This window comes from Catharus ustulatus, chromosome 1 (assembly GCF_009819885.2).
Source record: "Catharus ustulatus isolate bCatUst1 chromosome 1, bCatUst1.pri.v2, whole genome shotgun sequence".
NCBI classification, from domain to species: domain Eukaryota; kingdom Metazoa; phylum Chordata; class Aves; order Passeriformes; family Turdidae; genus Catharus; species Catharus ustulatus.
Window position 1 is genome coordinate 88278969 of NC_046221.1, and position 12001 is coordinate 88290969.

Genomic DNA, 12001 nt, shown 5'->3' on the forward strand with positions numbered 1-12001 from the left:
GGAACACGGCGTGTCTGCACCGACACGCACAAGGGCAGACACCACCATCCTTGGCCGACACCTGCATCTGCATCTGTACCTGTATCTGTACCTGTGTCTGTATCTGTACCTGTGTCCGTATCTGTACCTGTATCTGTGTCTGTATCTGCAGCTGTGTCGTGCCTGTAGCTGTGGCTGTATATCTGTGTCTGTATCCGTGTATCTCCATCTCTCCATCATCTCTATCATCTCTATCATCTCCATCATCTCATCTCCATCATCTCCATCTCTCTCATCTGTATCTATCTGTCTCTGTGTATTTGTATCTCTATCTCTGTCTCCGTCTCCCTGATGAGGTCCCCCGACCGCCGTGCCCTTGGCACAGCAGCACTCCCGCCGAGGAGCCCCTCGCTCCGTCCCCGCACGCCGGCTGCATCCCCAGCAGCCCCGGCCTGCTTGGCACGGCCGGAGCACGGCGCGCAGGGAGTTAAGGGGGCCGGGCGGGGCGGTGCCGCCGCTGGCCGGAGGTGGCTCTGCCGGGCACCCCGCAGCCCGCCCGCCAACAGCGAGCCGCTCTCCTCGTTTCCTTCCCAGCGGCGGATCCCGCTGCTGCCGGTGAGAACCGCGCCCCGCCGCTCGCCCCGGCAGCCCGCGGTCCGCTGCCGGGGGATGGGGGGCTGCCCGCCGTGTCCCCACCCCCGGTGGCCGGGGATGGGTGGGAAGGGGCGGCGGGCGCGGGCGGCGGTGCGGTCGAGCGCTCCGTTCGGTGCTGTCCGGGCGGACGGGCCGCCTGCTCTGTCTGCGGAGCCGGGGGAGCGCTCCGCCAACAGCGAGGGGACCAGCAGGGTAAATTCAATTCTGCAGAGACTTCAGCTTTTCCTGGTGATGGATGAACACCGAACAAGAGCTTTTCTCTGCGGAAACCATTGGCTGTGGACTTCCTTCAAAAATGACGGATGGCGGGGGGAAATGAGAGGTGGCAATTATAGTGGATGCTGCATGGGTTTAAAGCACCAGTCTGAGGATTTAGGTGCTTAGATGAGATAGTGGGAGGAAATTCTTCACTATGAGGACGGTGAGACACTGAAACAGGTTCCTCAGAGAAGTTGTGGATGCCCCAGTGTTGAAGGAGAGGCTAGATGGAGCTCTGAGCAATCTGAAAGGTGCTCCTGCCCATGGCAGAACGGTTGGTGTTCTTTAAGGAAGGTGTTCTTTAGGGCTCCTTCCAACCGAAAACATTCTAGAATGTGCACGTACCTTAAAACAGGCTGCACCCTTTCTTTATCTGGGTCCTGCTGGGAGCACATCATTGTCGAACGTCAGTTTTAACTTTGGCTGAGGAAGACTGCAGAAACTTTTGATATGTCTGCGAAAATTTCCATTTGGTTAGACAGTTGTGAGAGTTTTGTGATTTTAGATTAACTGGTTGCTTGTCAGCTAGTAGTTTGTTGTCAGGGTCTGCCATGGGAAGCTGCTTTATGCTCATTCCTTCCTTCAATTCCTGCCAAGACACCTCCAGCTGGGTGCTCATGTGGGGGTGTGCCGGATCTTTGGACTGTCAAAATTTGTTCTCAGCTTTTTGAAGTGTATCATCTGTGATTACTTAGGGGATCAGAATCAAGAGCACTTAAAAATCGCATGGATGCTCAGTACTGCGAACAAGAGCTGAATGAATATCCTTGGTTTATTTACAGCCATTTTTCTTCTTGCTTTATAAAAATCACTTTGCTGTTTGTTCTTCCTAGCTTCTAACCCCTCTTTATCAGGACTCATGGCACTGTAGGAAGAAATTATGTTTCTTTCCTCTGATGTGTGTGGTATAATGGTGTTACCCGGTAGTAGCTGACTGTACTTCGTACCACCATAAGGAAGTGTAGTTGATTATAAATGGAACTTTTAGACTTCACTTCCTTGACCATAGATGTTGTATAAATTTAATGTATCTAGTACACGTGACATTTGGGTCTACTTAATTAAGGTTGATATTTTAAATGAAGAAAACTAATTGCCCTTATAAATTTTAATACATTTTCATTATTCAGTGGCTTTTAACAGGCAGGCCTCTTGTTTATTTTGCTAGGTTGTGCACTTCATTAGAAATTCACATACAATGTAATTGTGTTGCAAAACTGATTCCTTTCTGTTTCTTTGTAGTGTAATCCTGGGGTTTTTAAGGATTACAGTCCTGTCTTTGTTATAATCTCTGTGCTGTCAGGCCCTTCTTAATGGAGGGTAGAGCAAAACTTCATGATTCAATACTTCCCATAAGGTCATTCCCAGAAAGTACCAGCTTCGGCATGTAGCCTTAGTCACTTCTGAAAATAATAAAAAATTAATCATTCTATAATTACAATCCTGTCCTCAGACAGCATGAAAGCCTCAGTGATACATTTGCCTATTTGAATGTAATGAAGAATGCAAAAATGAGAAGGCTAAGGTATGGATCAGAAGAAAAGGTATTCAGGATAGATGGTAAACTGGAGAGCTGTGGCTTTTTGAAGTCGTGTTTCTGTTTCATGTTCCTTGCTTTATGCTGGAGAAAGAAGTGCTCTTAAGGTCAGCAGGAGGAGTTTAATGAGGAGAATATTATGAGTAAGATGCTTCCTGGACTCAGGTTTCAGGTGTCTGACAGCTAGAGCAGAGCTTTGGAGACCTTCTGGAGCCAAAGGCGGAAGGGGACTGAAGCTGGTTTGGCAATCACTGTTGGTGTGAGAGGTATGGAAGAAAAAGGGTGAGTTAGTTAGCAATGAGACTTGCCTCTCTGTGGCCAGTGGACCTGCAGCTGTTCCTACCACAGAACAGAGGTAGTGATGAGGTGGGGATTGCAATAGCAAGGGGTTAATTTAGGCTTGAGGGCTTTGAAAGTGGTGATACTCAGCTGTGAAGTTGTAGATGCTCATTTTTCTCTTTTTGCTGCACTTATAAAAGCTGTAGTGTGGCTGGATTATTTTGGGAATTTAATAGTCACGGTAGTTATCATCCATATAGAAGGTTTCTCTCTGTTAATGCTTCCAGCTTTACAGATGGGACTATTCTGATGCACTTATATATATCTTTTTTAAAAAATATTATTCTAGGTATAAAACATACATGGCTCCTGGTTCTTCGAATGAGAAGAAAACTGATGATGGACAGGCTTCAAAGTAAGATTGAGAAATGAATTATTTTGTCCAAGTTTACACTTAAACTTCCTCCCCAAACTCATTACATACTCATTTAGTTTAAGATAAAGTTTATGACAATAATGCTAAGTATCCAGTAACAGCTCTTTTGACAATTGCATACTTCATTGCTTTACCACACCTGTACAGAGGACTTTGCTGCATAACCATTTGAACTTCTCTCAACAGTGAATTTTTCAAAGCAGGGTAATATTTTTATTTATTTTTATTTTAATCCAATGAGCTGCTAAAATGTTGATTTCGGTTGCTGCTTCAAGAGTTCAAACAATTATTTCAGTGTGTTTCTCTAATCCTTACTTTAAGCTTATTTTACTAAAACCTGATACATGCCTGTTTAGTGTTTGGTTTAGTGTTAGTAAAATTCATGTTTTACTTACACCCTTAGAAGTTGTGTTGAGGCAGTGAGTCAGACAGTGCTGACAGAGAGTGGGGTGTGAGATGAAAAGGGTGGAATATAGCTACTGATGAGGAAGGAGGCTGTGTTTTGGCCAAGTGTGAGGACAGTGGTGTTGGCACGTACCACACGAATTTCCTTGCACTTTTAATAGAGGCCTCACCTCTTCCTGATTTATTTCCTGGAGAGAAGTTTTTATTGCAGTGTTCTCATGAAGAAAGGAAATAAATTGTTTTGCTTGCCTGAGGATAGATTGTAAAACAATTTTGAAAGATATCTTGGTTGTTATATTTGCTTTCTGAGGAACAGGTCAGTGACCTCAGCATGGGCATTTTGGCCACTGTAGGCTTCCTTCATCCTGCATAAGCAGATAACGTGTAGGAAGTGTGGGAAAGCACTGCCTTTCTGGAGAGGCATTAGAAGGCAGACAAGATAACCCAGTGACCTAGACCATCTAAAATAGTGCTAAAAACCTCTGTTTAGACTTCAGAGTTGTTCCTGAGTTGTCCCAATGATTTTTTGAATGAAGTCCATGTGAACTCTTTTGTTTGTCTCCTCTGACAAAGCAGTTTGAATTTGCTGAGCCATGTTGTGCCTCCACTGAGCCTTCGTTAAGCTATTAAGTCATCTTCTTGTGTCTGGAAGCTATTTACTGCTTAATTCCATCTCTCAGAAATTACTTTGAAGTACTGGCCAGTGTTCTGCTTAAGCTTGTACTTATTGAGTCTTTCCTACCTGTTTCAATTGAACTTAAAACATCAAGCAGAGAAGACAGACGTTTTATAAATCATTCAGCTTGTTTAGTTAGTCCACTATCAAATTTTCCATGAAGGTGATCCCACAGGCCAAGTAGTTCATTTCCCTCCTTGTCCTGTCATTTCCCGTCTCTTCAAACAGATTAATTTTTATTTATCTTTTAAGATGTATCATTTCTTTACAAGAAGCACTTAGGAAGAAGTGAATTCTTTATATCTCTTCTTCTCTTTTCCCTTTTTCTTGAATTTTTTTTCCACTTCTATGGTTTTATCTTTGCTTCAGATTTCCATTTTTCTCTTTCCTTTTCTCAGATCCTATATACCTTTGTTATCAGTTTCATGCTGTGGGTTTTTTTCCTCCTGTCTATATGACAGAGTAAGACAAATCTAGTTTGTGCTTGTCCACAAAGCCCAAATCCCATCTTTCTCAGGTGACTGGTGGAGTTTCAGTCACAGCAGAGGTCAGGTTTTTCAGCTTTGCTATAGATTGCCTCTTTAATATGGTGGGCTACTGAATTTTCCCTGGTCCTGCTCCCGTTGTTCTGCTCACCATAAAGACCCACTCTGGTTCCCAGCTTTAATACTGTTTAAGATAAAGGTTGCACTGTTGCAAATGCGTCTGAACATCCTGGCTTTTCTTCAGCAACTTCATTCTGTGTGATGAATGGAATGTGAAGTGTCATATCTGGTATTTTATAAGATGTGAGCAGTTATGAAATTTAGAGTTTCTTTAACACTATGCACAAGGAGCCAAAATAAGGTAATGCAGGCATTTGTACATGTGGCATTTCCCAACTTTTGACTGCTTGACTTTGAAGACTTGTCATCTGTTCAATGTAGGGGTTTTTATATATTCTGTATGTTTCACAATGCTGCTGTCTTGGCAGAGAGAATTTTATTCATCTCTGCAACCCTCACCTGGAGAAAATGAAAGAAGACATCCTGTACCATTTTGCTCTTGGGACTGGTACCCATGATTTTCCAACATTGTTTGGGGATGTAAAGGTAAGACACTTTGCTTTGTTCAGCAAACCTGAGCTTTTGTGTGGAAGGTGAAAATGTAGCTGCCTTCAGAATAAGACTAAATGTGTCAGCCTACCAGTGACTGAGGAGTACGTGCAAAAGGGGAAAAAAATTATGGGTTCTTGTCACTTTTGGTATCCAACAAAGCTGGGGATAATTGTTTTTTGACTATCTCTTTTCATCCAGTAAAAAGGCAAATGCCGTAGGCTCTATTCAGATGCAACTTCTGTTTGTTGGGTTTTCATGTCAATATTTGGCTTTCATTAGTTTAAACAGCATAAAGGCATTTGAGTGCTGCATAGACAGCTGAGGTTTTTCCCCATAATTCTTCTTCATGGCATTTTAGAATGATTATGAGAAGCACCATATCTGGGGATAAATTTGTGCTAACTGAAGGCGTTTGCATGCTCGTGTTGTTCTTTGCACGTTTTCTGACACATGGAATCACGCAATTGGTTTTGTTTTGCCAAACTCTGTCAGTTTGTGTGTGTTGGAGGAAGTCCTTCCCGGATGAAAGCTTTTATTGCCTACATAGCAGAGGAGCTGGGGCTGGGGAGCCCCGGATGTGACTACCCCAACATCTGCGCAGGCACCGACCGCTACGCGATGTACAAAGTGGGGCCTGTTCTGTCTGTCAGTGTAAGTACTTGCCCGTGTCTGACAAGGGACATGGTTCAGTTTTAATGCTGTCCAAAGCAGGAAATTTCAGTGCATGATTCTTTTAAATACGTCGCAGTCTGAATCAGGCTGCTCAAAAGAGCGCAGAATTCAGGATTCCTTTTTAGCCCTTTTTTGTAAGAGGGAAAATCTCCAATACCTTTGTTCCTCCTTGCATCCTTTTTCCTCAGTGTACCACTGATGTGTTGCAGGAATGGCCTTATAGATTTTTTGAGCAGTTGCCTCATCCCTGTTCTGTACACTGAAAAATGGGGGAAAAAGGTCATTTGGTGCATGTGGAGTATTGGAAAAAATATCTGTATCACACACAGAGCTATGTATCTACAATGGCTCTGTCAAATGTACTTAAGAGTAGCATTCCATGGGACTGGTGCTGCTAACCCATATATGCATTTTAAAGAAATTTGTAGCTTTAATTTGTAGATAGAATTACAGGCTTCAATTGCAATTGCAAAACTGTAGTATTATTTTGTACCCTTTCTTGTGTGCTGTAATTATCACAATATTGTGCAAGCTAATGTGGACTTATATTTATTGAATGTCAAGACTAAGCCACAGTGTCTGTGTTTTGAAAAAAAATTAGCTTAACTATTCACTAGCACTTCAAGTTGGTGAAAAATCAGAGTGAGGTTTTTCTTGTGCGTAGGAAATGCTCCATGATGAAGTGCATTAGTCTGCAATTGGGAAAGGACAGTATACTTTTGAGAATGCAAATGTTCTGTAATCCATGATTTTTAGAAATACTGTATTTCATCCATAAGTCTACCAAAGCTAGTGGGAGTCTATTTGTAGACTCTTCTCAGTATATTTCTGAAGGCTTTCTGAAGGTTGGAGGTTTTGTGGGAGTGAGTTAGATGGCATTTGGGAAAACAGTATCAGGCAGGAGATGATGTCCAGCTGCTTCTTCCATATATATTTTGGGTTGTCTATGTGAATGTGGAATATTAATTTATGTTTCATTTTCAGCACGGTATGGGCATTCCTTCTATTTCAATCATGTTGCACGAACTGATCAAACTGTTGTATCATGCCAAGTGTTCCGACATAACCATCATTCGCATCGGCACCTCTGGTGGAATAGGTATTTCTCCTCTTGACTTCTTTCTTTTTCTCTGTGAACCAAAGTATCCTTACAGTAGACTAAAGCATCTCTCTGCATGTAAGATATGTCAGAACAGTTTTCCACAGGAGATGCATAATTTTTCTTCTGTAGTTTTGAAAGTAAAGGCAACATCTGCTTTTGCATAGGGAAAATGCATTTAAAGATCTGACAATGTGAGAAGAAGGACGTTCCTGTCCTGTATGGAAAATACAAGAAAGAAGTGAAAAAAAGAAAAATTTCATTATTTCGGAAATTATTTGTAATACTAAACTGAAGCAACTAGGCATGGACAAAAAAATCTCTTAGTGGGTTCAGAAGCAAAACTGCCACCTTTAAAAGAAGCAGGGTTGGGTCAAGATGTATGTTTTATGTGTCTGGAAACCACTTGTTAACTGCATTGTGAAGATACATCTATTTCCTTTTGCTGCAGGTCTGGAGCCAGGCTCAGTGGTTATAACTAGGCAGTCTGTAGATGCCACCTTCAAACCTCAGTTGGAGCAGGTTGTTCTGGGAAAGACAGTAATTCGCAGCACTAACCTGGATGAACAGCTGGCTAAGGAGCTGATGCAGTGCAGTAGAGAGATTGGTCAGTTCAACACAGTTATTGGAAACACCATGTGCACTTTGGATTTCTATGAAGGTAAGGCTGGTGATAGACTAGCAGAAGAGTATTGGCAAGCAGCAATAGAATAATAATGAATAATATATTAACATTAAGCTTCCAGTTCACTAACAAAATGCATTCCCTACTCTCTTGTCTCACAAATCTCAACCTATTTTTAATCTATGTAAAATCAAGCTTTGTATTTAGCAGTTTGCTGTATCAACTTTTAATTTTGTGGAGATTTCTCCCCAGCTTTGATAGATCTTCTGACATACATATAGCCTACTATACACTTCTCAGATATATATATAGAGATATATATACAGATAAATATATATATTTATATATATCTGGCTATACCTGCCAGATATATGTGTCACAAAATTTATGTGATTTATTGAAGCATCCTAGGGGCTTAGAGGAGTGGGAATTATTTGTGACTTGTTTAGGGTTGGTTTTCTTTCACTTGTTGAGAATCTCATGTGAATATTTTCCGAAAAAGGGCTGGAACTTGTTTCAGTTTGAGCAAAGCAGTGATCAGACAACCAAAGATAATATTTTGCTGAGTTGTATCAGTGCTGCTATGTAGGAGATGCAAACCTGCAAGGCCTATTTTGGATAAACATACAGGCATTCAGATGCTTTTCTGATCTCCCAAATCTAGATGCTCATTCAGAAACACCTTTCAGACCTTGTGAGAACAGACAGTGGCATCTGATCCCACTTTCTCTGTCTGTTGCTGTGAAGGTGGCAAATTATCTTCATTTTAGTGCTCCAGCTTGGGCAGAAACACACTCTGTCAGTTCGTGCATCTCAGGCACCAGCCACAGGTGCAAGCAAGTATAAAAAAAGTGTCAAGTGTGTTTTCAACTCATACAACAAAAGCTGAGAACAGAATCAAGGACATTAATTTAGGAGTACATCTCCCAAACCCAAGAAGTTGCCGTGTAAAATACGGTGTAATTCAACTCTACTGTACTTAACTTGCTGCTGTCTTTTCTGTAAGTGATATTCTTGAATAATTTGAGTAAAAAATTTCTCAAAATTTACAATAATATTAGCTAGTTAGCTTAAGAGACTCTAAATCTCTTACCTTGGAAAGTCTGTAAGTGATAAAATGTTCATCCTTTTAAGGTAGAAACAGGATAGCATTTTTAAGCCTCTTGGTTTTTTAAGGTAGTGATTAAACATGTTAAAAATGTTCCATTCCTTAAAGTTTGTTGTGGAATTTTGATACTTGTACATATGGGAATGTACCAGGTACATTTTTCTGTTTATGAATTTGAGAACTGAACCTGAAGAAGACTAATTAAATTACCATGATTCACATTATAAAGAATGCAAATAACATGTATACGCTCAAGCAAAACCTAAGAATCACTTTGTCCTATTTGTCTTGTGCACAAAAATAAAGAGTGGTAGTAAAAACTGAACACTCTGTGCCAGAAACTGTAATAACTGTGCGTTTTCAAAATTGAATTTGCTCTGTAACATCATCACTCTGAAATGTTCTACAAAATTACTTTCTAGGACAGGGCAGGTTGGATGGTGCAATCTGCTTATATGATGAAGAAGAAAAACTGCAATACTTGAAAAATGCTTATGAGTCTGGTGTCAGAAACATAGAGATGGAGTCTTCTGTATTTGCTGCAATGTGCAATCTCAGTGGTGTCAAAGGTAAACTAAGTCACTTTATTCAGGCTATAGTAAATTTTCTGTATTGCAGGGGGGTTGTGGCTAAAAACTGCAAAGGAATGTTAACATACCTTCTGCACATATACATATATTAAAAAAAGATATTTCTGCTTATAATTTTGTTGCCGTGATATTTTTTGTTTGTGTCAGTTGTGTCACAACTTATCATAGTTCCTCACGCAGTTTTTACACAGTTTACTTCTGTCATTTGCTATTCCAGCCCATGGCAACCATGTAAATCATTAAAATACCTAATTACCCTGTGGCAATAATTTGTTTTCTCTAGTTAGCTTTTGAAGTTTACAGAAAACAACTGCTTAGTTAAAGCAATCACGTGATTCTCAGATCTATATATATATATATGTGACTATACTCAGTTTCTATACTTTCACATCAAATGGAACATATAATTATTTTCTGTAAACTTAGGACTATGATTCTTAAACAACTGAGGATTTTTAGTAGCATCATGAATAAACCACTCCAAATCATAACATGAATTAATTTTTTTGATGCATGCTAAGTAAAAAAGAGCAATTACAAATAATGTAATATAGTGTCTTTCTTCTTATTATATTAACTGTCTTCTCTCACTTTCCTTAGCAAGGAATATGCTGATTTAAAACACAGATGCTTCTCAAACTCCTTTAAGTTTAAGGAGGTCAAAATGATGAAACATCAACTAAAAGGCCAATGGTTATATCAAACACACTCAGTTCTCATAGGCTTGAAAGGGATTAAAAGCCAGTACTATCCCTGAGCAATTCAGGAGGCCTTTTGCCATCTCTGCTTTGTAGATCTGTAATATGTATTTACTGTTTGTACTCTGCAAATTGCCACTGGCAGAAACCCCAGACAGAGCAGAGCTCTTGGGCTGAGTGATAGACCTGCGCATGGGTGAAAGGAGGAGTTTTGCCTTTGGGGCTCTGGTTACTGAAAGGCAGCATGTGAACCTGAGGTGGTCCTTGGGGTCCTCATGTGCTTACCGTGTTCCTTGTCCATGACTGTGGAGGCAGCTTCTCTGCTGCTTCCTACAGCACAGGCACCCAGGGGAGGAATGTAACTGGCTCTGCTAGAACAGTGTGTCAGGTCACTTCCCACCAGTCATGTCCTGGGTCCTTGTGAAATATGCTTCTTTTGAAGGGAAACATAAGAATTGTGATATAACAGTAAGTGTCCACAGCTGCCTGAGAGCTCTGGCTTTATCAGTGCAGCAAGCAGTTCCCTTAAATTGTTTCTGCCTTGTATCATTCACAGCATCCTAGTGCCCTAGCATCTCATGGTACTGCACACTCTTTTTTTAAGCTTTGTTTTCTCTTGTATTTCTGTTCTTTTAGTGTTTGTTCAAATGTTTATGCTTTTGGACTGGAAAATGTTCGAGTGTCATTCCTAACTAATGCTGTCTTTTAATTTCTAGCTGCTGTAGTGTGTGTCACTCTTCTGAATCGGCTTGAAGGGGATCAAATCACCAGCTCACATGATGTCCTTGTGGAGTACCAGCAGAGGCCACAGAAGTTAGTGGGATATTTCATTAAGAAAAGTCTTGGGAAAGTATGAAATACCCATCTCGTGTTTTAGAGAAGGAGAAGGCCTTTGTGCAGATCCAGTCGCGATTATGACTTCTGTGCATTACAGGTCTTTTCCCTCAGAATAACTTACAGCATTCCGTGTGTCAGTGGAAATTAATCATTTATGTCACTGCTCTTTGGGAACTGAATGTGCTGAACGGACTTCAGTTAACTTTTGTTTAGTTATGCATTGCTGGATACAAAACTCACTTTTCTGTGAATTGAAAAGTGAATCTGTTGTGAAGGACAAGCCTGTGATAATACATAATACAAGCTTTATTTATGCCTGCTTTAAAAGAAAAACCAGAGAGAAAATCAAACTTTGTTGCCAAGTACGTACATACCAGCAAATTTAACTTAAAAATTTGAATAATTTTCTTATTGTTATAAAAAAAGTTGTGTAAGTTATAATAGTCTTTGTTGTTTCACTTGTAAAGAAAACTTAAAGTGAATGCAGGTTTTTTTTGCAGACTTTGACAAATAAACAATACTATTTTCATATATTAAAATTTAATGAAATTGCAAAGTGTGGGACTGAAATTTCTAAGCATTAAGGACTTGACACCCAGTTGTTGAATATCTGTACTGCCTAGATACTGATCTGGAAATATTTTATCTAAAGAATTTAATCAATACCCAGGAAGTATTTATGTGTTAAGTAATTTTGCATTGAAGTATTAGCAATCTTTTGCTGAAGCAGGACTCCTGCTTATGAAGAGGAACTGAAGGCATCCCAGAGATGCACATGTTCTCGTGCCTGTATTATGGTAGTCCTTTTTTTTCCCATGCTTTTACTTGGTTTCTTTTTTTAAAAAAATTGATATTCATCTCCATTCTTGGGATGTAACACTCACTATTGCAATGGTTCCCAGTTCTTCTGAAGAGCTGCAGTATACCTCTTAGTGCACGTGACATCAAAACCCCTTCTGCAAGTGCTGATTTTTCCACTAACTTTGGCCTAAGCTTTTTTTTTTTATAATCATACTCCTTCCTGCTTTGCTGCTGTGGTTTGAATATAAAT

The 12001-nt window shown here is 40.3% G+C and overlaps 1 protein-coding gene across 1 annotated transcript; it reads left to right on the forward strand.

The window, feature by feature from the left end:
* Positions 1–495: 495 nt before the first annotated feature.
* On the forward strand, positions 496–11494 carry UPP1 (uridine phosphorylase 1). Its single transcript, XM_033077671.1, has 8 exons — positions 496–594; positions 3057–3122; positions 5198–5315; positions 5814–5972; positions 6978–7092; positions 7544–7753; positions 9248–9394; positions 10830–11494. The coding sequence occupies exons 2-8, from the start codon at positions 3070–3072 to the stop codon at positions 10967–10969; spliced, it is 942 nt and encodes a 313-aa protein (XP_032933562.1). The 5' UTR covers positions 496–594; positions 3057–3069; the 3' UTR covers positions 10970–11494.
* Positions 11495–12001: the final 507 nt, after the last annotated feature.